General features: G+C 43.2%; 1 protein-coding gene across 1 annotated transcript; it reads left to right on the top strand.

Moving 5' to 3' along the window:
• Positions 1 to 1,050: 1,050 nt before the first annotated feature.
• ARPC1A (actin related protein 2/3 complex subunit 1A) lies at positions 1,051 to 26,740 on the top strand. Its single transcript, XM_031432502.2, has 10 exons — positions 1,051 to 1,198; positions 6,157 to 6,249; positions 10,027 to 10,131; positions 15,457 to 15,679; positions 17,670 to 17,777; positions 19,808 to 20,020; positions 22,048 to 22,123; positions 22,325 to 22,518; positions 24,662 to 24,752; positions 26,359 to 26,740. The coding sequence occupies exons 2-10, from the start codon at positions 6,186 to 6,188 to the stop codon at positions 26,395 to 26,397; spliced, it is 1,113 nt and encodes a 370-aa protein (XP_031288362.1). The 5' UTR covers positions 1,051 to 1,198; positions 6,157 to 6,185; the 3' UTR covers positions 26,398 to 26,740.
• Positions 26,741 to 26,971: the final 231 nt, after the last annotated feature.

The following is a 26,971-nucleotide window of genomic DNA, read 5'->3' as shown; positions in this document are numbered from 1 at the left end:
TATTTCTTTCCTTGTTATTTATCATAGAGTCTGGTATTATTGATTTGTATGTGTTACTCTTATTTACCCTTAACTCCTTTAAAGAAGCAACTGTCCTTTATAAAGAGGTGGGATCTAAGGGAAATATCGTATTTCGACTCTGGGTACCAGCTCTACATACCTCCAAGATGAGTTCACCTAACTTGGAGACACACGAGGAATCTTTGCTTCCATGCACACTGTCCTTCCTTTGCCAAGATGTTGTCTCTCCGAGGGGGTTATTAACTTAAAATGATTTTTTCTGCACTCAATCTGTCCTCTATCTCTCAGGGACCAAAGACTTTGTAGCCACAGGATAAAGGAAAACCAACAGCTTCCAGGGCATTAGAGCTCCATGAACAGCTGGATGAACTGACCCCAGAGAGCACAGTGCGGTTCTGAAATCCAGAACTGGCCAAGTTCACATTGGTGAACATCACCTAACAGCCAAGGTTTGGGGTCAAACTTGTAACCCACCAGAGGCCCAGCAGAGCTGGTCCAGAACTTCTGTGGGTTCAAGGGCGGCAAGTCTGGCGGGAAGAGGGGTTCAGGGCACTGTCTTCCTGAGTTTGGGGGGCAGTTGCTGAACTTCCCCAACTCCTCTGTCCTATGGCGCCATCTGGGGAGCAGGGAACAAGTGATTCCGACCGAGGAAGAGTCGAGAAGGTTCCTCAGAGAGACTTCGCACAGAGGCAGACCGGCTCTGAGGGGACTCTACCAAGGGAGAAAGACGTAGGGGTTCGTCGGGTCCATGTGGCTCGAAAGGCGCCGAGTCTCAGTGATTCATTTCACGACAAAAGCCTTGTGAAAGCGCGAAGGCTCCACACTTCGATCCGTAAGTCTGAGGACGTTTCTCCAGAGGAGTAAGACGGCATCGCTGCCCCGCCGCCACCTTCCAGCGGTCTCCTGACGCGGACCTCTGAAGGGCCGCCGCCGCCCCTCAGACGCGCGACCCGCCCCCGCGGGGGCAGCTGGGGACCCCGGCCGCGCGCTCGAGTCTGCGCGTGCGCCGACCGGCCGCGCCGCCGCGCTGCGCAGGCGCCGTGGCCGTTTCCGGAATCTGTCAGCCGCTCCCTCTGGGCCTCGGTCCTCCGCCTGTGCCCGCCGGAGCCTGTTCGCGTCGACTGACCAGAGTCCGCGAATTCTCTGCTCCGAGCCCGTCCGGTCTGCCCCGACCCAGGTAAGGGGCAGCGGGGGCGACCTTCTGGCCCTGCCGGCCTCCCCTGGCCCGGCCTTGCACCGGACTGGAACTCGCGGGGGCGGTGAGGCGGGGGCTTAGGCCGCGGGGCCCGGAGGCTGAGGGGCGGGCCGGGTCCCCCCTCCCGGCCTCTTCAGGGGCGGGGAATCCGCGTTTTCCGCGGGGGCCCGCCGAGACCCTGGGGTCCCCAGATCGCTTTCTCCAGGCTTTCGATCCCAAAGCCTCCTCCGATGCCCAAATAAACGGTTGCTTCTCCTGCGCTTCCATTGTGGGCATTTATCAAAACCTCTAAAATCGTGGTAAACGGGATAATTTCCCCTTAGTCAAGCGCCACGAGAGACCCTTCATTTCTTTCTTTAGCATCTAGAATAGGGGCCCCACACACAGTAGGCGCCCCTGGAATGTTGGGCTCCTTTCTCTGGCAGCCCTCAATCCTTCGGCTTTTGGGAGACCTTCCCGAACTCGAGAAGAACCTTCCCCCAAGTTTTTAAAAAATCTGCCCCGACCCCCTCGCTTGAGTGCCATCTTTCGCTAAGTCACAATTGCACATAATCGATCGTACTCGCTCCGTGGCACCTTTTCGTGGCACCTTTCACTACAATAGGATCGCCCAGATTCTCATCCCGGCACCAGCGCTTTCTTAGATGACCCTGGGAAGATTGCTTCTCTGAGTCCCCGTTTCCTCATCTGCAGTAACAAGATTCTTAGAGTTATTCTGAGGATGAAGTGAGTTTATTTGCAGCAATTGCTTAAGATGGTTCCCGGCCCAGAGTAGGTGCTCAGTAACTATTAGCTATTCTTTGTGATTCTGGGCATTCTCTGTATATCTATCTTCCCTTCCTTCTCCCCTTTTCCCTCCAGATTTGAGGACCAGAAAAGTGCCAGATTTATTTATGTTTCTGGCCCCAACCTGGTATTTACTACACTGCTGGGAACATGGTAGGCACTTAATAAATTGTAGTTTAGAATCTTTTGACTGTAAAGCCATCTGTTCTCATACTGTGGCTTTGGAACCAGGAGGAAATGCTAATCTACTTTTATCTTCCTCAACTCGCCTAAATTACCTAAGTTATCCTAGTTCTACCCTCTTTTATCAATTTTATCTAACCTTGATTTCCCATAGGCCCTAGGTTTTTCAGATATTCTTAAAAGGGGTGGGGGTGCTGGGGAGAGTGGAAGGTACCAGTCAGGAGGGTATTTTTGCCCTGTTACAGAGTGTAAGTGGCTGCATCCTATCACAAAGTGTTCAGAGACCTTCCAAGGTTAATTCATCCACTTAACACAATTAAAGGAGGGGGTCATCTTGGGAAATTGAATCTCCTGCTGGGAGGGAGCATGTCAGTATTTTGATCTAGGTAAGTAACCCCATGCTGAAACAAGTTCTGTCTGAAGAGGTTTAAAATGGTCTGCCGGTGAGGCTGCTGCCTGGAGCTGGAACACGTCCCTGCACACTACAGAGGGTGTGGTGACCTTGGTACCTGGTATTGCTGGGCTGGGTAATGAGAGTAATTAGAAACTGGATGAATCACAGTCTTGAAAACCCAGCCGAAGTAGGGAAGTGAAATTCCCACTGTACTGATACTTTAAAGCTCCAGGGCCAAGAATTTAAAGCATATGTAGGTGTTTCCAAGTTCAGAGGGTACTAGCTGGGATGGTTCAAAAGCCTTGGGTCAAAGGAAGAAAGGGAACTAACCTACTGAGCATCTGTTTTGGCCGAGCTTGGAACTACATGCATTTATTATGTTATCTCATTTAATCCTCCTACCAACAGCCTTGGGATGTCAATGATATGTCCATTTTACAGCTAAAAAAAAATTAGTGTTAGCAGGAAAGGGAAACAGCTCAGTGGTAGAGCACATGCTTAGCATGCACGAGGTCCTGGGTTCAATCCCCAGTACCTCCATAAAAAAAATTTTTTTTAAATAAAGAGTTTTAGAGATATTGAATGACCTGCCCACACTTTCATAGCTAGTGTGTGTCAAAGTCAGGATTCAGACCCAGGTCCCCTTGGCTCCAGAGCCCATGACTAACCAAACATCAGGATGCCTCAAGTGATAAGTATAGAAAGGAGTTGGGGGTGGGGAGGTCCTGGAATCATACTGTGCTGTTATAAATACAGTGCTGGACATTAAAAGGTCATCAGGAGAAGTTTGTTAAATTTAAGGTCACCACCTTTTTGTCTGTCCATCTTTCTCCTCTCTACCCTCATGAAAACATAAGTTTTTAGATTTTGCTTAAATATGAATCACAGTTTAGAAGTTATAATTATCACCCTACGACAGAAGGTATCTTTCTCAGTACAAAATTCAAGCTGTCATTATTCTGCTTTCACTGAGTTTGATGAATACAGGCTGTGTTTACTGGTGCCTGATGAATTTGACAAACATGAGTGTTGTCTTGGCCTACAGACTTAAAATAGCCCCATGATTATAAAAGAAGTACAGGTCTGAGTGTATGTCCAAATATGGAACTTGAATGATACGACAAAATTAGAAACGCAGTTTTAGAAGTAATTATACCATTGAATGAATGTTTACCTCTTTTGAAGGCTTATAAGCCTGAGTTTTAGAATGGGAAAGCCTTTGCACCTTTTCTGTTTTAACTGTATGAGATATGTGCTTTTATTGCATGTGGATATTTACATTAAATTATTAATTTGCAGAGCAGTTTTGCTTTAACAAGTGAGCCTATAAAATGTGGCATTTAAAACTAAGTTGCTTTTTTTTTTTTTTAATTTTTTTAGGGGGAGGAAGGAATTAGGTTTATTTGTTTTTAGAGGAGGTACTGGGGATTGAACCCAGTACCTTCTGCATGCTAAGCACACGCTCTACTATTTGAGCTATTTTCCCTCCCTTAAACTGCTTTTAATTAAGGAGATGTATTGTGACATATGGTATTTTGAGTAACTTTAAGTAAAACCTTTTGTAATGGGTAAGCATCTGATAGAGAAAAAGAATCATGCAGTAGCATCTGGAAGTTTATTTTTAAAAAAACAAATTAGTCTCATTTGAATTCATTAAAATTTTTTATTTTATTTGTTTTTATTTGTGAGTTGTAGTTTGCTTTCTGAACATGTACAAGTTAAAAAAAATTAATGACCTGAATATCCTCAGTCTTAGAATAGAATGTGAAACACTGACATTTCTTATCAGATGTTTTATTTAAGGGTAAACGTACCTCTTTTTGACCTTTGGGTTCCTTTACAACAATTAGCGGAGACATTTCCTTTGCTTCCCACTGAGGTTGATTTCTGCTTTGTCTGCTGAACTTTCATTGTTCACTTCACAACCTTCCAGTGGCCCTTCCATCCACTTCCTGCTTGCATCAGAATTCCTGTCTCACATTTCAGTCTCCACCCTGGGTTGATGGACTTGTACTTAAGTGTATTGAAACTTCAGAGTTTTGTGAGTGCCTCTTAGAAATTATAATGGGGGGGAGCCACACTGGCTGGTTTTTTGAAAAAATTTCTCTTTCAAGTAATGGTTGCTTCTTCAGTGGATATAGATTTGGCTGCCTATAAAATAGAGAATTCGATTTGATTTTTAATTTAGCGATGTTTCACGATTCCTGCTTTTCATTTAATTACAATAAAAAGTTGAAAGAGTAATAAACACCTGCCCACTCTTTGCCTAGATATACCAGGTGTTAACATTTTGCCACATTTGCTTTTTTTTTTTTTTTTTTCTTTTTTTTTAATTGAAGTATAGTCAGTTTACAGTGTGTCAATTTCTGGTGTACAGCACAATGCTTCAGTCATACATGAATATACGTATATTCATTTTCATATTGTTTCTTACTGTAAGCTACTACAAGATACCAAATATAGTTCCCTGTGCTATACAGTGTAAACTTGCTCTTTATATCTGTACATGTTGTCCTGAATGATTGAAAATAAATTACAGAAGACGTCATGACACTTCATCCTGAAATACTCCATCATCTTTATCTCCTAAGAGTTAGGACATTCGCCTACCTAACAGCAAACCATTATCATAGTTAAGAAATCAAAAATAATTCCATATTGTTATATGATAGGTAGTCCAAACTCACATTTTCCCAGTTTTACAAAATACATCTTTTACGGCTGTTTTAAAAATTTAGATTTACAGTCGAGTTTTATTTATTGAATTTGGTGTTCATAGCTCCTTTAATCTGGAACAGCCACCACCCACCCCTCCATCCCACCACTGCCTTTTTTGAATAGTCCAGGCCACTTATTTCAAAGGATGGCACACATTCTGGTTTTAACTGTTGATTTCCCCTTTGTGTTATTTAACTAATTCCAGTCCCCTTTATTTCCTATCAACTGGAAATTAGGTCTAGATCTTGATTGAATTTAGAGTAAATGTGTTTGGCATATGTATTTTATAGGTAGGTTGGCCATTTTACCAGGTTTCTCCAGGGTAGTCCTGTGGCCTGTTTTCACAGCATAATTATTAATAGTGCCCCTTTTTGCTCTCTTAAAAGTATTCTGGTCTGGATAATAAATTAAGTGGTCACTATTTATAAGTGATGATGTGCACTTCAGGTCATCTCCCATCAGGAGGCCCATCAGATTAGATTGTCCCACTACTTATGACACTGAGATTGATCAGTTGGCTAAGGTGGTGACTGCCAGATTTTTTTTTTATTCTAAAGGCATGTTTTTCTCTTTGTAATTAGTAAGTAACCTGAGGGATGACCATATGAGACTGTGTGAATATCTTGTACCCCAACAGTCTTAGCCCAGAGTTTTAGAGTCCCTTGATGGCCCGTGACAGGATAAATTATACATTGGTGGTTACAATGCTAATTGTATTTAAATGATTAAGTTTTGACATTGATTCTTTTTTAAAGGGAGAATAATGTTTTATTTATCCCCAAACATTTTAAGACCCCCAGACAACTTAAATGTGGGTTGCCTACCATTTTAAATGCTTTTTTTCTGTTGCTCATTGCAGCTTTCTATCCCTTGAAAACACTAAGAATAATGTCCCTGCATCAGTTTTTACTAGAGCCAATCACCTGCCATGCCTGGAACAGGGATCGTACCCGTAAGTATGCTGGGAGCTTTGCTTCTTTATTTTGGTACCTTTGATAGCTTTTAGATGTAGGTACTTTTAGAGATCACATATTTCAGTGTCACATGTGAACAGGACTTAGGTATAGCTTCAGCACAAAACTAGGTCAGTCCTTTGGTTTACAGATTAGAGAAATCGAGGCTTAGGGTGTTGGAAGGACTTTGCAGTGGTTACACCCAAGTTAATCTCAGAGCCCTTGTCAGTGCTCAAGCCTTCTGGCTCTTCCTCCACGTCTTTTTCTGCAGTACCACCTGGAGGGCAGTTTATTTCAGACATCTTCCATTGCCCTAATAACCCAGTGTCTGGATGAGTTACACTCATCCAGCATTTAGTCAAAATATCAGAACTTAGAAATAAGCAGTTACAGAGGCATATGGTTTACTCCTGACATACTGAGAGCAGTATTACCTGGTTTTTGCTATGTTATTCATAATAAGCTTGAGTTTCCAGTTTTCTAGCTCCAGCAAACTAGGAATGGATGGAGACAAGCTTTTAGAAGTAGACACAGTACAGCAAGCAAAGTGCGGGCAATGTGACAAGAAGGCAAAAAAAAAATCGAAAACAGACAGAAATGTAGTATTATGCCCATGAATTATTCTTAAAAGTTAGATGTATATTCACTGTCTAAAATAACAGCTTTATTAAAATATAATTCACATATCATAAAATTCACCCTTTTAAAGTATACAATTCAGTAGATTTTAGCATATTAAACAGAATTATGCGCAATCACCACTATCTAGTTTAAGAATATTTCATCACTCCAAAAAGAAACCTGTACCCATTAGCATTCACTCTTGGTTTTCCTCAGAACTCCCAGTCCTGGGCAATTGCCAGTCTACTTTCTGTCTCCATGGATTCGCCTGTTCTGGACATTATGTATATGTGGAGTCATACACCATGTGACTTTTTGCATCTGGCTCTTTTTCATTGAGCATGACGTTTTTAAAGTTTATCCATGCTGTAGCATGTGTTAGTACTTGTTTCTTTTTTATGACTGAATCATATTGTATAGACAGTATTAACACATTTTGTTTATTCATCAGTTGGTAGAAATTTGAGTTGTTTCCACGTTTTTGGCTTTTGTGAGTAATGTGTCTGTGACCATTCCCATGCAAGTTTTTATGTGGTTATATGTTTTGATTCTCTTGAGTATATACCTAGGAGTTGAATTGCTGGGTCATATGGTAACTCTGTTGAACATTTGAGGAACTTGCAAACTGTCTTCCACAGGAGCCACACCATTTTATGCTCTCACTAGCGGTATATGAAGGTTCTAGTTTCTCTAACATACATCTTCATCAACACTTGTTATTGTCTACCTTTTTTATTATAGTCTTATATCCTACTGGGTATAAATAGTATCTCATTGTAGGTTTTTTTTTTTTTTTTTTTTAATAGAGGTACTGGAGATAGAACCCAGGACCTCACGTATGCTAAGCATGTACTCCACCACTGAGCTATTACCCTACCCTCCTCTTGGTAGTTTTAATTTGCATTTGCCTGATGACTGGTAATGCTGAGCATCTTTTCACATGCTTATTGGTTATTTATATATCTTCTTTGATGAAATGTCTGTTCAGATCCTTTGCCCATTTTTTAAATTGAATTGTCTTTATTATTGAGTTGTGAGAATTCTTTATATATTCCGGTTACAAGCCCCTTATCAGATATGTGATTTACAAAATCTCCCATTCTGTTTTTTTCTCTTCACTCTCTTGATGGTGTCCTTTGAAACACAAAAGTTTAATTTTTGATGAAACCCAACCTACCTATTTTTTTCTTTTGTTGCTTATTATATTTGCTGTTGTATCTAAGAAACCATTGCCTAATTTAAGATCACAAAAAGAGATACTCATGTTTCCTTCTAAGAGTCTTACAATTCTAGCTCTTGTATTTAGGTCTTGGATCAATTTTGAGTTAACTTTTGTGAATGGTGTGAGATAGGGGCCCAACTTCATCCTTTTGCAGGTGGATATCCAGTTGTCCCAACACCATTTATTGAAGGCTATTCTCTCCATTGAATTATCTTGGCACCCTTGTCAATCATCAGATGACTGTAAATGTGAAAGTTTATTGGACTCTCGCTTATATTCCTTTCATCTTTTTTTTGTTTGTATTTTTTTTAATTGAAATATAGACAGTTTACAATGTGTCCATTTCTGGTGTACATCATAATATTTCAGTCATATATATACATATATATTTGTTTTCATATTCTTTTTCATTATAGGTTGCTATAAAATATATGTATTCCTTTGATCTTTATGTTTATCCTAATGCCAGGACTACAGTGTCTTGAACTGTAGCTTTGTCATAGGTTTTGAAATTGGGAAATGTGAGTTCCAACTTTGTACTCCTTTCTCAACATTGTTTTGGCTCTTCTGGGTCCGTTGCATTTCCACATGAATTTTAGGATCAGATTATTAATTTCTGCAAAAAGAAAAAACCAGCTGGGATTTTGATAGGGATTGCTTTGAATAGATTCACTATCTTCTTAAAAGTAACTCAGATATGGTTTACTCTTATTTTTAAATAAATTCTTGGCACATGAACAGTATACCCCAGGTTATTGTTGTGTGAAGTGAAAACCTAGATATGAGCCTCTGTGTTGAGCGTGGCAGGATGGTGAATCTCCAGCTTCTGTTTTGTGATCATCTCACAAAGCTCCATTGCTTAGTTGCGTATGTATTGTCTTCACTTTCTCATATAAAAATAAGGTTTTGGAGTATTTCCAATTATTTTTAATAGAAATGCAAGTTATCATTGTCCTTATTTAAACTACTCGATAAACTCAGTATATTAAGACAATTTTTTGTGCTTAATTATAATTTGAAATTTATAATATTTTTCAAGTTTAAATTTGGATTTGGATTTTGAAATCCTATATGCATCCTAGAAATTTAGAGAAATACATAACTTGTTTCCAGAAAGCAGTTAAAGTCTTAGGAGTTTAGAGCTAGACATTGATCCAGTTCCACAGTTTCATCTGTAAAACAGATGTAGCTTTCCTAAAGAGTGAAGGAAGGGGGATATAATAGATGGGGGAACTATTAGATGATTGACATAAAGTTTGAGTCATAGATTTTTATTTCAAGAAATCAATTTTTTTTAAATGGATGAACTAGAAAGAAAAAATATAAGTTCAAAAAATCCATCATATGTGTGTATTCTTAACATTTTGGATTGGTCTAAGAGATTTCTCTTGAAAACAGTTTTATTTTGTGGTTTGTATTGCTTTATTGTAAAGGAAAACTAATATATTTTATCAGTAGAATCAAGGGTTTTTATTTTGATAAACTAGTAGTTCAAACCAGGGTTTATGATAGTGGTAATGAGAGCCTATGAGCTGTTTTCAGCGTTTCAGAAAGTCTAACAGAAGTTAAATATTTATTGTTAGTAATGATGTATAGGTGAACTAAGATATCAAATATCTTTACTGTAGACTAAAATTGTATCAGTTAAGTATAGTAACATTGTTTATTTGTTACTGGTTAGAATCTTTAATTGAGTTATATATCTCTAATAAATGAATTTTTAAATTTAGTTTTTCTACAAAACATTTTGAAATATGGGGTTCCAAGTAGAGGTAAAAATAATAAAGAAATTCTTCAGGGGTGAATATTGGGAACCGTTTTGCAGCTTTCCTGTTCCTTCCTTCAGTCTGTTTTTGAAATGCCTGTTGTAGCATATCCTTTTTTTTGGTGACAATTTCAAGTTCAGGTGTAAACGATTGACTTTTTCCTGCAGAGATTGCCCTTAGCCCCAATAATCACGAAGTCCACATCTATAAGAAGAACGGGAGCCAGTGGGTGAAGGCTCATGAACTCAAGGAGCACAACGGACACATCACAGGTAAAGGAAGACAACTGTGAAGTTAGTACGGTTTTTCCAAGGTTAGCACTTGTCTGTTTAAATAAGGAGCCTAATAAAGCAAGTCTGCTGTAATAAAGTTGTGCAGCATTTGCTAAGTTTTCTTTAGAAAATCTGAAAGTGTCGTAATAGTGATCTCAGTTTCTAAGTGCTTCTTTCAGCCCAGCTGGTACCCAGCACTTTACTAGTGTTTCGGAAAACACCAAACCTGCTCAAAGGACTAGAGAGCTTAGGTTAGATGAGACGTGAAAGCAAAAGCCAGGCAGCATGTCAGCTTGTGAAACTACAAGCCCAGCTGTGTTCCTAGGGGAACACAGTGTCTTCCAGAAGTTTTCCTGTGTGTTGTTTTTGAGGTGAGGAAGACATTCCAAAATATTGAAAAGGACAGAGAAATGTAACAAACACCCATATTCCTGCCACCTAGAATTAGCAGCTGTTTGTCTTTTTCCTTGTGCTAGAAAACAGGAAACAAAGATTTAATCATAAGGAGTACTATTCCAGATAATAATAAAGTCCCCTCTCACCACGAGCCCTGTGCCTCTCCTGCGGAAGGCAGTCTGTAATTTGATGTGACGTTGTCCCAGGCCTTTGTTGATACTTTCACATATGTGTGTGTCTGTGTATGGAAGCAGTCTTTAGTACCATTGGCTAGTATTTGTAAATACAGCATAAATGACATCATATGGTGGATCTCCTGAAGCTTGCTTTGGCTTTCCACGAAACATTGTTTCTGAGCTCTTTGTATCTAGATTAAGTTGAATCTTTTTAATCCCCTGGATAGCATTTCATACCTCATTGACTTGTTCCTTTGTTGAAGAAATTTAAGTTGTTTCCACTTTTTCCTTCTTACACTGAATTGAGCATCCCCGAGGAAATCTCGAAGACTAGATCTTAAAGCATTGGCTCTGAGACAGATTCCTAAGTGTACAGTAATTTTCATCTTTGACAAACACTGTCAATGATAAAAGCAGCAAGCAGAGCAGTGTTGAGTTTTATTAAGAAAATGTCAAAGGAGAAGGAAGTAAAGACAAATTTTACAGTGGTTTTCAGAATTTAATGAACCAAATCTTCATACTGAATTTCAAGAGAATGTATTGCTTTGTTGTTAAGTCACATCTGGCTGCTTTTTGAAAAATAACATATTAACTTATTGCTCTGTTCAGGAGGAACTCTTGTTCTTTGACCCTTACTACTATAGTTTCTTTTTCATCCTGTTTTCTGGCGGAGTGATTCAACGTCTTGCTTTAGACCATTTGGCCAAGCACATCAAAACTTACTCTCCATGAGTTTTCAGTTACAAGTTTCTCGCTGCTGTCTTGGGCTTCCTCTCTCCTCACAATGACTTGCACTTAAGTGGGCAGCACAGGGACTGATGGTAATTTTTTCCTTTTTAATTAGGACCCTGAAGTTTTGCCTCTATTCCCCAAACATACTGATTAGCTTAAAGATATCCTTCCCCACCAAGCAGAAGAAAAATGTAGCATGTTCTGACCGTCTGCACCCTTTACGTTGTACTCCCCAGCAAAAACTCATGGCCGTCCCTTTTTGCTTTTACCAGTGATTTATAGGTGATGCTGGTCGGGGGCCGACTGACCATGTTACCAAACCAGCTCCAAAGAGATGATTTCTATTTTTGTTGCTTTTGCTTTCCCATGACCTTATTTCTATTAGGTTTGACCTATTTTCTTTAAGTCCCTTTGCCAGTGGCGTTACAGCCTAAAAATAAGAACATGCATATTCTTAAATTGGAATTCTAGCATTAGGAAATACTTACAAATGAGTAAAGGCTAAGATGAAAGACCAAAGAAATAGCTCAAAAGTGAACTAGTTACTTAGTTATGTCCTTTTCCTCCCCTGCATCTCTTTTGGAATCCTTTGAACTTGGGCCTGTTTTCTGTCCAAATGCTCAAATGACATTTTTTTTTTTATCTGAAAAAACTGTTGTTGGAAAAATCTAAATATAACTCTGTGGCAGGAGACCAAGGATCAAACATAATTTCTCAGAGAGATCGTAACTACAGAAAAAGAAAGTTATTCTCTGAAGCTTTTTAGAAGAAAAGACTAGTCAGCACTACAGAGAAAATGTGACAAACATCAAAGGGATAGCAGAGTTCTGTTGTTTTCCTTTGAGTTTACTCTTTTGTGTTAAATGTTTGATCACTGTCTTCTTAAAAAACATTTTACTGTGGACAGTTTGAAACAGCACATAAAAGCAGAATAATGTGATGAGACCCTATAAACCCATCACTCAGATTCAGCGGTTGTCAGTTCACAGCCAGTCTTGTTCTCAACTCATTTTTCTTCTTCCTGTACTGTTTTCAGGTACATCCCAGGCATTGCATCATTTCATATTTCAGTTTGTATCTCTAAAAGATAAGGACTCTTTAATAATAACCAATACAATAGTCTTTTAATTGGCACCCTGATAAGGGCCACACGTGGCTGTGATTAGTTGATGTATCTCTGAAGTCTTTTGTTCATAGATTCCCTTCTCTTTCTTTTCCTTTGCAATTTATTTGTTAAGAAAATTGAGAAATCAGGTTGTCTTTTCTGTAGTGTTTTCCAGAGCTTGAGTTTTACTGATTGTAAGCCCACTGTGTTTTACACATTTCTCCGTTCTCTGTGTCTCCTGGAAATTGCTAGTCGAAGTTAGGTAGTAATAGGTTCTTTCATGAAGGAAGCAGCTAATGTCCAGTCGTCTGCGATATTAGCAGCTGTTGACGATCAGTGCCCGTGTCCGTTCATTTAGTAGTGGCTGCATCGTGGTGATGTTCTGAATCTTTCATTTCTTCTCTATTGGCTGAAATACATTTATGAAAGAGACATTTACCTTCATCTGCTGTTTGGTTATTCTGAGATATAGTTAGGACAGTAAAGACAGGATAGATGCTTGATTCCTTTCCTTTTCCTTTAGAGTATTCTGGTGGCAGGAAAACAAAAAAGATGCAACACTGAATTAGTAAGAGATGAGAATTTGTCTTTTACCATATATTTGCCCTTCCCAGCTCTCTTTTTAACAAGTGTATGTCTAAAAAGAGTTAAAAGCTAATGTCTAAAATAGTATGAGACTATGACTGTGGTTTTACAGCTTCCATATTTAAATGAAAGATGTAGCTATAGAAATAAACTCAGAACTATTAAAACCAAGCAGAAGGCAGTTCCTTGTATTTTTCTTAAAGAGTGAGGATATTTTTTAACCACCTCAGGAATTCTTATAAAATACATATGTGTCTAATTAGAGTGGTGCTTATATTGGAATACAGGATGAAATTTCAGATTGTCAAAATCATTACAAAATCACTGAATTTTGTCATTACCAGACAATATAATCTGGATGTTAGAGGACGTGTTAGTTTTCTGTTGCTGTGTAACAAATACTACCATCTTAACAACTTAAACCAAAACATGTTTATCATCTCACAGTTTTTGTGGATCAAGAATCTGGGTTTGACTTATCTAGGACCTCTGCTTAGATCTCACAAGCTATGATCAAGGCGGCAGCCGGGGTGGGTTCTCATCAGAGGCTCCACCAGGGAAGGACCCATTTCCAGGCTCCTTCAGGTTGTTGGCAGTAGAGTTGATTTCCTTGCAGCTGTAAGACTCATGGCAGCTTGCTTCTCCAAAGCCAGTAGTGGAGGAAGAGTGTGAGAGTCTCTAGCAAGAGGTGGGTACCACACTCCTAGGTAACGTTGTACACTGTCGTGTACGTGTCATCACCCTGCTGGCATTCCGCTGGTTAGAAGCAAGTCACAAGTCGTGCTCACACCCATGGGGAGCAGGTCACATGGAGTCGTGACACCACCAGGCAGGATCTTGGAGACCACTCTAGGGTCTGCCCCCCACAGTAGTTTCAGAGACATGCTTCATGTTGTCAAAAAGCTTGTAATCAAGTTAGGAAAACAAGACAGTCATAAAACTAACTATTTTGCATCACACATCTGGGAATTTATCATAAAGAGATCGTTTTAACCAGCACAAAAAAGTATATGCTTAAATACTACAATTTTAGATATTTTAATAAGTGGTTGGAAACTAACAAAACATTCAACAATGGGATGTTTGGGGAAATTATGATAAAAATCAGTGTTCTAAAATAATGTGTAACTACTGCTAATTTACTAAAAAAAAAAACAGGAGAAAATGTTTGCCGTGATAGCAGTATCCTTTGCGGGGTGAACGTGTGTGGATGTGAAGAACAGAAGCAGGGCTTTTTTGACTTTCCATGTGTCCCGTTATGATGTCTGTCTCATGACAATATGTGGGTTTGCTTTTGTAGTTAAAAATAAAATTTGAAATCTAATAAAGAGGTCTGCAAAGGTATCCTGTAATGAATGGATTTAAAAATCAAAACACACATCACTGATTACACTCCCCCATGTCTTTTTCCCTTCTGCAGTACAAATAATTGAGCTGACTGTCCCTGTAGGTGAATGAATGTATACATCCTTCACGCTACTAAAGTCGCCGTGATTTATGACCAATGGAGACTTTGCTTTAAATTCATCTTACTCTTTTAGTATAAATGTTAAGAATTTTTAGGGAGATACCTATAATAAAAATTTATGAGTAGTACTTCTATACTTCAGTGTTAATTTGTATTTATAGAAAATATCTCATCAATAACTATAAAATGACTGAGTCATAGCAGATTTTACTCTTGGTATGTAACAGACTGACCTTGACTTTGGAACCCTTCACAGAGGTACTGTGAAAAGTCTGATCAAATAAGAAAAAAATCTTACATTCAGATGCGTATTTAAGTCTCTTCCTAGTTTAGATGCAGAGATACTCAAGACTCAATTTCATAGAACTTGTATCATCTACAAAAGGTATTTCTGTTAGTGTAAATGACAGTGACCTTTAGAAGAATCAGTTTATATTTTTCACTCTCTATACTAAAGCCTATTTACCCTATATGTTGTTTTATTTGGATGTCACATAGCAGACGTTCAGCTAATACCATGGAATGAAATCTGTTACTAAATGAACAAAGGTACTTTCAGACCAAAATAAAATCTGATAAAGAGGGAAGGAAGAAGTCTTCAGCCCAGATAGTCTAAAGACAAGTGGGTGGAAGGAATGCTCCTGCTTGGTGGGTGACCCGTGCAATTATGAAACAGCTCTGTTCTTCCTGGCCCCCAGAGGACACTGAGTTATAGAACTTTGCAGAGAAACAGCCTTTGTATGTGAGGTGTGATTGGGAACAAAGTGGGGGAAGGGTTGGCTGGGGAGGAGGGTGCCCACCCGCCTCTGCCACGTCAGCTCTCCGGGGCAGGCAGAGCAGGTGACTCCTTGTCCCACTTGCAGGTATCGACTGGGCTCCCAAGAGCGACCGCATTGTCACCTGCGGGGCAGACCGCAATGCCTATGTCTGGAGTCAGAAAGATGGTGTCTGGAAGCCAACCCTGGTGATCCTGAGAATTAACCGTGCAGCCACCTTTGTCAAGTGGTCCCCACTAGAGAACAAGTTTGCTGTGGGCAGCGGAGCACGACTCATTTCTGTTTGTTACTTCGAATCTGAAAATGACTGGTGAGCAACATCTGAGTCTTTGATTTCTCTCTGTAGAGTCATACACTTGGACCGCTGTGTGCTCAGGGGCTTCTAGAGGCACTGGGTGAAGGTTTAACTCTAACTTCAGGTTTTCTTCATCTGGAGATTTTTTTTTTCCTTTGAAAGTCTCCATTCTCTCTGAGCATTTTTCCACCTTATGTGTACAATGAGTCAAACCTCACATCTCTCATATTAACATCAAGCTGTGGTTTCCATGTCTTGATCTCCTAACTTGTCTGTTCTTCAAGATGCTGCTACTCTTCTCATTCTGCACTGTCCAAATTGCTGTTTTCTTACTCAGATATATAAATTATAAACTTGAAAGATTCCCAGTGCCCTGAGGAAGAATTTTTTCTCCTGTCTCTATCCACCTAAAATATCTGGGATTCTTACAGATAACAATATTTTCCTTTCTGTAAAGTTTGCTGACCAAATCTGTGTCCTGGGGTGGTGTTTTACTTGTTTAAACTGTTGAAGTAAAATTGACAAGAATTTAGAAATATAACCAGCCTGTTGTACTTTATACTGTAAATCACTTGTGGCTGAGCCACAAGTCAAAATACAGGGGTTTATCTTGTGCTAAGTGACTTCCTTTAACTACTGCTTCCTGCTTTCCTTGTTAAGGAAACCACTGCTCTCCCTGCACAAGTTCAGAAAGGGTGATAAACACCCTTCAACGTGGAATTGTCATTTAGTGCAAAACTGGCAGTGTTTGTATTTGCACTAAAAATAGCAGAGCACACAGTGCACTTCATGTGTCACTGCTTTCTGCCAGAAGGGAAGGGAAGGGATTATCATATTACATTTTGTAATTTAGTAAATTCTCAGGAATTTTGAATTTGAAATAAATCTGTGGATTTGCAACAGGATTGAATTATGAATTGAAGATGTGTTTTTCTCTCAAGCATGTTTGAAAATAAAGCTCACAAAATGTTGCCTGCTAGAAATGTTTAGAAGGCTCACTGCACCAAATAGATGAGAAGCAGCTCTTCTTGGGTAGCCTTCAACTGCAGTGACTTTGGATTTTTATTCATTGAAAAATAGTCTCAAACTCAGGTAAATTGGGCTTTCCTGTGGTCCACGGTATTGTCATTTGAACGAGCCATGTGTTCAGGGGAATGTCTCAGTCATGGTACGGTATTTCATTGGGATATTTCATTCAGCTTCCAAAAGCCTTTAGTGTAAAATAACTGTTTTATAGAACAAGTCAGAATGTCGTATATTTTTCAGAAAGGCCCTTGAGAAAAAGATTCTATAGAAAGGTAATTTAGCATCCAAGGAAGGTCTTTCGGCTCAATATTAAGTCTCTCAGCTCCAGAACAGCAGAATATGATTGGCTTTTAAACAGCAGTTTAGGGGTAGAAATTGAATTAGGCCAGAATAATGACTGATCTTAAGACGTAAGCAAACACTTTGAGTGGAGCTAGAGAACTAGTTAGAGGCTCGTCTCCAGCAAGAGGTTCTGCTGTTGTCTTGGTTGTGATTTCTCTGTGAAAAATAAAAGTGTGTGCAGCTTCGCAGAGACTTAGAAAGGATATTAAGCTATTTTACAACCCAAACTTAACCCAAAATGAAATAATTCACTAAGTATTTGTGATAAAAATTCAAGTAATTTCAAACATCAATTTCTATCTCAAAGGTTAGAGTCACGAAATCTGAAACTCCATGGGAGACAGTACCAGAGTTAATCCATAAATATACTTACTAATGAGGATTCCTTGGAAGCTGGAAAAGTTCAGAACTGGCTGCTCTGATGAGAAGGTCAAGGCCTGAGAGACAGAAGAGCAAAGGGGCCGCTTATGGTTCTCTGTCCTCTCTTCTTGTAGAAACGCATCTTCTCTCTGGCAGGAGGCCCAGCGGCCACATGGGAACCATGTGTGGGTGTTTTCGCCTGACACACATTTGTAGGTCATTTGGGGACCATTGCTTGATGTGTGGATAAACTCACATGGATTTTCTCCTTTGATAGGTGGGTAAGCAAGCACATTAAAAAGCCAATCCGCTCCACAGTCCTCAGCCTGGACTGGCATCCCAACAACGTCTTGCTGGCGGCAGGATCATGTGACTTCAAATGCAGGTGGGGATGAATGAGAATTGGTAGACAGCCTTGTCTTTCAGCGAGTGTGTTTGAGGTTCCTTTTCTCTGTAAGGTACCCTGCTAGGCCCCACGAGGGACTCAGATGAAAGGGAAAGGAACTAAAGCAAGTGCAGAAATCACAAGGTAGAAAGAAGTGGACTTGGAGGGGCAGGCGGAGGGGATGCAAAGACGGGGCCAGGAAGTTTCCTCAGGCAGAACATCCTTGGTTGGAGCGCAGGTAGAGTGCCCCCCACCCCTGAGAGTTATTTCTCATTTCATAACCCAGGCGGCCAACTCGGCAAATTCCACAGTGAAACCAAGATTAACAAAACATAGCTGCACAGTGAGTGCACTGCTGAGCTGTATTGTGCTCTTCCTTTTCAGTTAAAGCTCTTCATTTGTCATTAGCATGAGGCTAAAAGAAACACAGCCGCTTTGCTAAGAGCTTTAAGGATCATACAGTGTAATTGCTTTTTAAAGCTGTTCTTTGTCAAGGCTTTTCCCCCCTTACCCAGAAGGAAAGCGAGTAAATGTTGCCTCATGTTGCCTGTCTGGTGGGTTGGGAGACAGGATGCCTATTTCTGGGGTAAGCTGGGTGGAGAAATTCCAGGAAACCTGGCTAGTGCTTCATATCCAAGAATACCCACGGGTTTTTGGGTTTGGGCTTTCTTTTAAAGGGTATATATGGGAATTTGGCTGTGGGATGAGGGTACAGCAGTGTCAAGGTACTTTTTGGGAAAAGATGGGTTCTTTTACTTCAGAACCAGTGTGTAACAGTAAAGATTTTTCCATCATTCAGGAGTGTTGTTGTTTGTGATGTGTTGCCCAGAGTCATTCTAGTTCCCTTAGAAGATAGAACTAAGTGGCACTTAACCCTGCCACCCAGATTGTCAGGCTGTGTCTAAAACCTGCCTGAACAGGTAGCTTACCATTCTTTTGTTAATATTAATTTCCAGAAATAAACGTTGCTTTGACCTGTGGTCCTGTGGGTAAAGGTCGTTCTGTTCGCACTCTCGAGCTGGCAGCTGAGAACCAGCGTTCTTTTCTGGCTTCCGATGACAACAGCAGTAGCCAGCCGATGCCGATTTAAAGTGCAGTGACTCTGAGGTCACATCAGCTAACTTACAGATAACTCGAGGTGTCCTCTGCTTCTCCGCTGTCCTCTTCCAGAGCTGCTGCGGCCATTGTCGTTTTAGGGGGAAAATATCCCAGATCATTTAGGGAGTCTTTAGGTTCAGAAGTTCTTAGAGAGAAGCTGTATAAAGAAATAGCACTGGAGGGCAAAGAAACTAAAAGGGCAGATTCCCAGCTGTTCTGTGTCCCTTCTGCTTCCCAACTATGGGTTGAAACATCCTTTCCCACAGCTCCACGGAATTAGAGATAGAAACTGACAGCCCGAGGCTGTAAAGGATGCACCTTCCTCCCAGACTAGACCTGTCCCAAAGGCTGGGCGGTGGGCCTGAGTGTGACACCAGGGAGAGCCTGCCCACTCGTCCGCACTGGCCTCCCTTGGCTTTCTCCTTGGATGTCCCTGTCTTTCTTTAAGTGAGTTAATGCCTTGGTTCATCGCAGCATGGCTAGCACTTTGCTCTCTCCCGCTGTTTGACTGTGTGGGCCTCCTGGAACGCTGCTGAGAATGATGGTGAGATAGGCAGGAGAGTACGCTGTGGTTTCTCAGAGGAGCCCGCCCTGGGCGAGGGAGGGTAGCGTGCACTCCAGGGGGAAGGGCTTTGGGGTCATCACATCTAGAACTGTGCCCCAGGGACAGTGCCTGACACGTTGTAGATGCCCCATGAATATCTGTTGATGGAGGATAGATTTGCCAAACTTGGGTTGACCTGTCCGCAGCCCTTAGAACCCTTCTGTGTCTTGAGAGGTTTATGTATCTGAATTTATCCATCGTCAGGTTTTGTGTTTTATGAGTCAGGATCTTTGCAGTTTGGACACCTTACAGCAGCTGCCTGTGGCTTATTTCTGTATACATGTATTTCCATTTACTTTTTCCTTCTCTCTCTGCCCTTGAACTGCAGAGTGTTTTCTGCCTACATTAAAGAAGTGGATGAAAAGCCAGCCAGTACCCCCTGGGGCAGCAAGATGCCTTTTGGTCAGCTGATGTCAGAATTTGGTGGCAGTGGCACCGGCGGCTGGGTGCACGGGGTCAGCTTCTCCGCCAGCGGGAGCCGCCTGGCCTGGGTCAGCCACGACAGCACCGTGTCCGTAGCCGATGCCTCCAAGAGCGTGCAGTGAGTATTTCCTTTGTTTGGAGTTGGGAAGTGGGTGGGATCTCTCACCAGCTGGCCCAAGGCTGCCCTCCCCTGGATGTAAGTGCAGGGCACAGACATAAAATTCCAAAGCAGAACTGCAAGGCAGCCTTAAAGTTAGAGGCACACATTTAGAGTGTCCGTTTGGGGACATTTTAAAGACTTAGGTCTCGCTTCCAGAAATACTTCTTAATGCAAGTACTGGTAGGGATTCCTTTGAAGGACCCTCTTGGTTTGCTACTGATAAAGAGTTCCTTCAGAACGTCAGTTTAGTCTGTTCCCAGAATTCCTTACAACACGTAAATGTCATCCAGCAGCCTTAGATTGCATGGGAGATATGTTCTCACCCTGTGCAGTCAGGGAACAGTGACTCCATGAATTTGGGGCTTCATTCAGTAACACCTCACACCCCGGTGCCAGTTCCCTGGTGTGTGTGGCAGAACCCAACTGCAGTGACTCACTGTGAGGGACGGGCCTGCCCGGCCGAGGGGAGCCAGGGCGTCCTGTCACACTTCAGAGCTGTGTTTGCTCATCGTGTGGTCGAGGAAGAGAGAAAATGACTGGAATCCTCCCAGCTTATGAATTTTGGTTCTTTCCCTGTGAATCCTTTTCCATTGGCAGCTGAAGGTTAATCCACCTGTGAAGGTTTCCTGACTTGCCACCCTGTGTGCCGGGAACCAGTCTCATCTCACTCCCTCTGCCCTGCAGTGATGAGGTGTCATTTCAGAGAGAATGTATTTTTCTTAATGGGATTAAATTGGTTTGTTTGGTTTTTTTCCCCAAATTTTTCTGACACCCCCCCCCATTATAAATGGTGCAGTCTTCCAGGAGATTTCCATAGGTAGACAGACACTTACATATTGTATCACTTTTACCTCAGATGGGGTTATGCTATAATTTTATACTCTAGTTTGCTTTTTGTCATTCAATAACCTTTGATGTCATGGCTATGCGACCTGTGTGCAGTTAATTGCAATGCATAATAGGCTCTGAGCATATGCTTATTGCAAGCCCCGTTCTACCCTCAGTGATTTATTACAGGGCTTTTCTGGTCCTGCAAGTCAGATTACATCCTCCACCCTTCTCCATCTCAGACATAACTATTTCATGTGGTAAGGGCCAGGTATGCTGCAGTAAAGCCTTAGGAAGAGGTGATAGGATTTTAACCCAAAACCAGTCATACTGGTGGGGCTGGGGGCAGCACAGGGGGGTCTCCTGAGACACAGTTTTCAAAATACATCATCTTTTATATGGAGCTATATGACCCTAATTCATCAACCAATGTGTTTGCCTGCCATGTCTGTGTGACCTTGGCCAGGTGTGAAGCAGATGACTGTGAGGTGTACGTGTGTGCATAGCACACACACACACAGCCCATTCCTCTGTGAACGCCTGGCTGGCCGACACTGTGTTGGGTTCATCGCTGGCCATAGCCCCTGCCCCTGTGCCTGGTAGGGCACAGAGACCAGCCTCTTGTAAATGTTCGTGGTCCCAGCCCTGTAGGAGCCCATGAGAGCACAGTGAGGGGAGGAGAGCAGAGAAGGGCGTTCAGTCCTGAGTGACCATGACAGTCAGCTCTAGGAGGTCAGAGAAAGGAGAAGCCACTTCAGGCAGAAGTGGTCCAGAAAGCTTCCGGGGGGGATGAAACTCGCGCTGAGCTCCACAGACAGGGGTGGGCTTTGGATAAGCAGGAGGAGCCCAAGGGTGCGTGGGTAAAGGGCAGGGGACCGAAGACCGGGACAGCAGGGGACCAGCACTCGCCAGGACCACGCTGTCGAGCAGTTTGTGGAGCACAGGCCGGAAAGCGCTGAAGGCCTCACTTCTGCAGGTTACTCAGGGCTGTCTCATGCTTGAGATTCCTGAAAGTCTGGGTCACAGGGCTCCTTTGAACATAAGTGTCTGTTTATATTCCTGAAGCCCCTGTGAGAATGGGTCCTTTGTCATCTGCTGTGTCTGAAGAATCCACGTGGTCCGTTCCATCTCAGGTTAACAAGTGTTCTTGTGTTCAGGGTCTCGACTCTAAAAACAGAGTTCCTGCCCCTCCTGAGTGTATCGTTCGTCTCGGAGAATAGCATCGTGGCTGCTGTAAGTGTTTCTCTTCATTTTTCCTCATGGTGCCCTGTATCTAATTCTCCAGAACAGGAGCAGTGCGAGCTCTGTGGCTGTGTGCACGAGCACAAAGCAGCACCGCCCTGGAGAAGAGACAGCTCGAGGGGCGCCTGTTCCACTGCGGGCTTGGTTGGTGGGCGGCGTACCCTGCAGGGCCTGACTGGTGCCTTGTTTCAGGGCCACGACTGCTGTCCAATGCTCTTTAACTACGATGACCGTGGCTGCTTGACCTTCGTCTCCAAGCTAGACATTCCAAAACAGAGCATCCAGCGCAACATGTCCGCCATGGAACGCTTCCGCAACATGGACAAGAGGGCCACGACTGAGGACCGCAACACAGCCTTGGAGACGCTGCACCAGAACAGCATCACGTGGGTGCCGCCGGCCCCCCACTTCCCACCCCCCCGGGTGCCCCCTGTCGCCACGGCCCTGACCTCTGTACATCACATGGGTGCTGCCGGCCCCCAGCCCCCTGGGCACCCCCTGTCGCCAAAGCGCTGACCTCTGTGCACAGGTGATCGGGTGACCAAATGCCTTTCCTCCCTCTTTGTTTCCTGACTGGGTACCCATGAAAATTCTGTGTACTTTGGGCCCAGACATCCCTTCAGGAACAAGAGTGGTGAGAAGTCTGCAGCTTCCTGACTGCAGGCTTTTATTTTCAACTTGTCACAGAGAGTGAGCCGCCCCCACATAGTCGTGCTGTCCCTGGAGGGTTGGACGGCACCAGCCACCCACGAGCAGAGGGCGCGCTCTACTGAAGGCTTGAGCGCCCGTCAGGCAGTCTCTTCCTGTGTCTTGCTTTCTCAGAAACTTGATTGAGGATGAAAGGAGACTTTCCTGAGTGTCATGTTCCTCTGGTAGTGAACACTCAGCGGGAAGACTAGTTATATCCTATTGGAAAGGGTAATTCTAGCTGTCTCAACCATGGATTTCAAGTACCACGGACAAGAGAGGAAGGTGATTTAATTAGGGAGACAGCATCACTGGGACAAAGCTGAAGAGCTTCTTGACTGTTCATCAGGCACATGTGATTAAATATGACCGTAGAATTGTGTTTCATCCCAAAAGCTTGATTTTTTTTTTCAATTTTGAGGAGAAATGCAGCGTATTCTTGATATTTTAAATTATTGTGTTCAGAGTTGGATACCATAGGATTTTTTCTTTGACTAGACCTTTTGTGTTGAGAGGCTTACACTGAGGTGATGATCACAGGAAGACTAGTGGAAACCTCCAGACTTAGAATTACTAACTGCAGGCCATGCTTTTCCTCATGCTTGTGGGAGAGGCCACTGGGCTGAAAATAGGCTGGAAATGTCTGTGCTTTATTGAAAAGTAATCACGAGAAGGCATGGAAGAACTTTTCTCCATACTTTTCAAGTTTCTCTGTCTTGAATGATTTTCAGAATTATTTTCTGTGAATTTCTCTTAAGCGTTTCCACAGACTGTGCTTCTGGAAGGAAACCACTCTCATCGCCTTTTTGAGGTTTTTAGGTTAAAAATAAAAAGACAGACTCTTGCAGGTTGACGTGACTACTTTTATTGGCAGATATTAAGTCCTCTCTGCCCTGGAACAGGGTCAGCAAACTTCTCCTGTAAGGAACCAGAGAATGAGTGTTTTAGGCTCTGAGGGGCTACCCAGTCCCTGTCCTGGTCCCTCACCCCACGGTGTGGCCTGCGGGCTGCGCGGGCAGTCCAGAGACGAACGAGCCCAGGTAGGCTTCAGTGAAACTTTATGGACATGGAAATGTGAATTTCATATCACTTTCCCATCATGAAATAATAGTCTTTTAAATTTTTTCCAACCACTTAAAATTGTAAAAGCCATTCTTTAGCTCATAGGCAGTACAGAAACAGGTGGTGTGTGCCATCCCTTCTTTAGCGGGAATGTTCTAGACACTTCAGAGGAGAAAGACAAACAGTGCCTGAGCTACGGAATTGATTTTCTTGAAAGAGTTTCAGATAACGTGGCGAAGCCAAGTTGTTTTATTAATCTGCCCTTCTGCTTTGCGTGGTTAGAATTTTGCGGTGTGTCTGAATATTGCCAATATTTACAATAATTAGTTTCAAATGCAAGGAGACCTCTTGGCTTATGTGCCCTGGCTGTCTTGGCAGGTGATTTGGGAGTCTTTGGAGCCAGTTGGATTTCAGACATGCTTCATCCTGCCTCTAGTGTTTTTCAAAAATTGTTTCCATTTCAGTCATAGCTGTGGTTGGGCTGGCTCCCTGCTCCCCAGGGTGCGTGCTGTGTGGCCTGGATGGTCCTGCTTCTCCATGTCACTCTAATTAGTGCTGGTTCTTAACTTTTCCCTCTTTTTAGTCTTGTCTTTTCTGGACATCTGGTAGTACAGTGCATGCATTTCCTGAGTCAGATTGCTGCAGACTCATGTGGAGGATGGACAGCTTATTCAGGAGGTGATAGGCTGCTCTTTCCTTAAGATGCTTTTATGCTTTTAGGAAGGTTGGAGCTCGCTTCCACCACATATCTTACAATCTCTCGTTTTTGCTTCTTTTCAGTCAAGTGTCTATTTATGAGGTGGACAAGCAAGATTGTCGCAAATTTTGCACTACTGGCATCGACGGAGCCATGACAATTTGGGATTTCAAGGTATTTTCTACCTTTCAGAACAAATCTGGTTTGTATTAAAACTCTTCCTGGGAGAAGACTTTCTCATTTCTTGGAACGACCGGTCAGATCCAGCGCACAGCACAAGTGCAGTGCATTCGGCTGCATTTCTCCTTAAAATCTGAACATTATTAGCAGGAGAAAAGCACACTCTCTCAGTGAGATGGAACACACCCGCTGGTGGTCCATTTCCTCACTGGAGAACAGTGGGGTGCTGTTTTTGTAGCAGGCCCCGTATTGGGTACCAGTCTAGTTTACTGCATAGGTTAAACATTCCCTGACTGCCTGCCAGGTGCCAGGCACGGTGTGGCCATTGAGGACACTGAGGGAAAGGAGCCCTGAGGGGCCTCTCTGGTGGAAGAGCGGGTTGGGGCGGGGGCCGGGGTGTGGTTCCAGAGGAGAAGCCAGTGCTCTGTCTCACATTGAGGAGTCGGGGAAACGCAGGGGAGACTGTACCAGGGCTGTGAAGGCAGTACGTGCAGACCAGCCGTTCGGGCAGTGGTGGGGCCTGCTGAAGCCCCAGCTGGAGCTAGAAAGGAGCCAGGGCGCGGTCAGGGTGCGGGAGCCGGGCTGTGCCCGCAGACAGACAGGCCTTTCTAGAGCCCACACAGGAAGCACCAGACTGTGAGGTGCGGGCAGCCTGGGCCACCGTGGGCTTCCATGAACAAAGGACACAGATGTGACCTCCAGCTGTGCTGGGGGGCATGGCCAGGAAGTTCTGGACTGGAGAGGTTTGGGGGCTGAATGGAAGGGCACTGTGACAGTGAGGGACAAGTCCCGGAGGACTCTGCACCCTGGCTTCGGGATTAGGCAGATGGTGGGTGGGTGAGGTAGGGAACCAAGGAGGGGCACAGGGGTCAGAGAGCCTGGCTCCTGTGTGCAGCTGTGAATGGATCCTCCAAAAGTTAACCATTTGCAGAATTTTGCCACTGCCTTGCAAAACCATGATGTTTTTTTCTCCCCCTGGGAGTCTCTCCCACACCCTTTTTACCTTCACCTGCTTTTAGGTCCTGGGCTTTGCGCACCTGTGTGATAGCTCCACCTGGGCAGTTACAGCTCCACTCTTTATTCTTTGATCCCTCCTGCCCAGTCCTTTTCTCTCCTTCTACGTGTGTGAGCTAGACGTCTCAGTGCCCTTTCCTCTGATCCGTCCACCTTTGAGCCCCTGCAGTGTTGTGCGCCAGGCTGGCTGCGTGTGGTTTACAATAACATAGGAGTGCCCATCATGAGGGCATCGAGAATGAAGGGCCGGCCATGTGCACAGATGGCCCTGGTCAGCACGGGCCAGTGTCACACATGATAATAAGCACACATGTGTCCTGAGAACAGGAGTGTGCCCAGAGCCTGTGGGCTGGGGCCATGGGGACAAGGGAGCAAGGGCCTGAAAGAGCCAGCAGGGGGAGCCCTGTCCTGGAGAGTTGCTGGCCAGAGGCGGGAGTCGGGGAGAGCATTTCTCAGAGGTGGGGGCCAGATTTGGGTGTCGGCTGCCCCTCAGCCAGGGAGGAGGGGGAGGAGTGGGGTGTCACGGGGAAGACGCCAGAATGGACGGATCTCAGTGACGATCTGTGTTCTTTCTGCCGTTCTGCAGACCCTAGAGTCTTCTATCCAGGGCCTCCGGATAATGTGAAGCTGAGCACGCCTCCCAGACCCAGCACGACAGACGGACAGGCTGTGAGGAGCAGCTCCACCGAGTGCATGACGGGAGGAGAGCCGGCCGCCAAGAAACACTGAAGACGCAGATGGCGCAAATATTGTGTGTTTTGTTTGAATATAATTGGTGAAAGTGTTGGTTTTTTAAAAGCAGCAGTGATTTGGGTTTTGTTTTTGCTTTTTTGTTTTGCTATTTCATTCCATTCTTGACCAAAGCTTCTCTTTAAGTAGTTTATTATGGAAAAGCGTCACACTAACTTAAAGGAAGGGGTGGGGGAGGTATGTAAATTGTCTGCTAAAAAATAAAAATACTGAATGTGTTTTTTGGTTTTGTCTCCTTACACTGTTTGCATTTTTAGGAGGAAAATATGGGCGAATTCTTTGTTGGGTTAGTCAGTTTTGGGGGTAGAATCTTAAGAGTCTTAGTTTCTTAAATCGAGCCCTCTTTACAGCCTTTAACCAGAAGAACCGTTTCTCAAATGCTGTCTTTTAGCCTTGCAGCCCTTCTGTGGAGACAGTGCATGTCCCAGCTTGTGTACTGGCGGCAGAGA

This window comes from Camelus dromedarius, chromosome 24, assembly GCF_036321535.1.
Source record: "Camelus dromedarius isolate mCamDro1 chromosome 24, mCamDro1.pat, whole genome shotgun sequence".
Classification (NCBI taxonomy): Eukaryota; Metazoa; Chordata; class Mammalia; order Artiodactyla; family Camelidae; genus Camelus; species Camelus dromedarius.
This window is presented reverse-complemented; position numbering and strand designations above follow the sequence as displayed.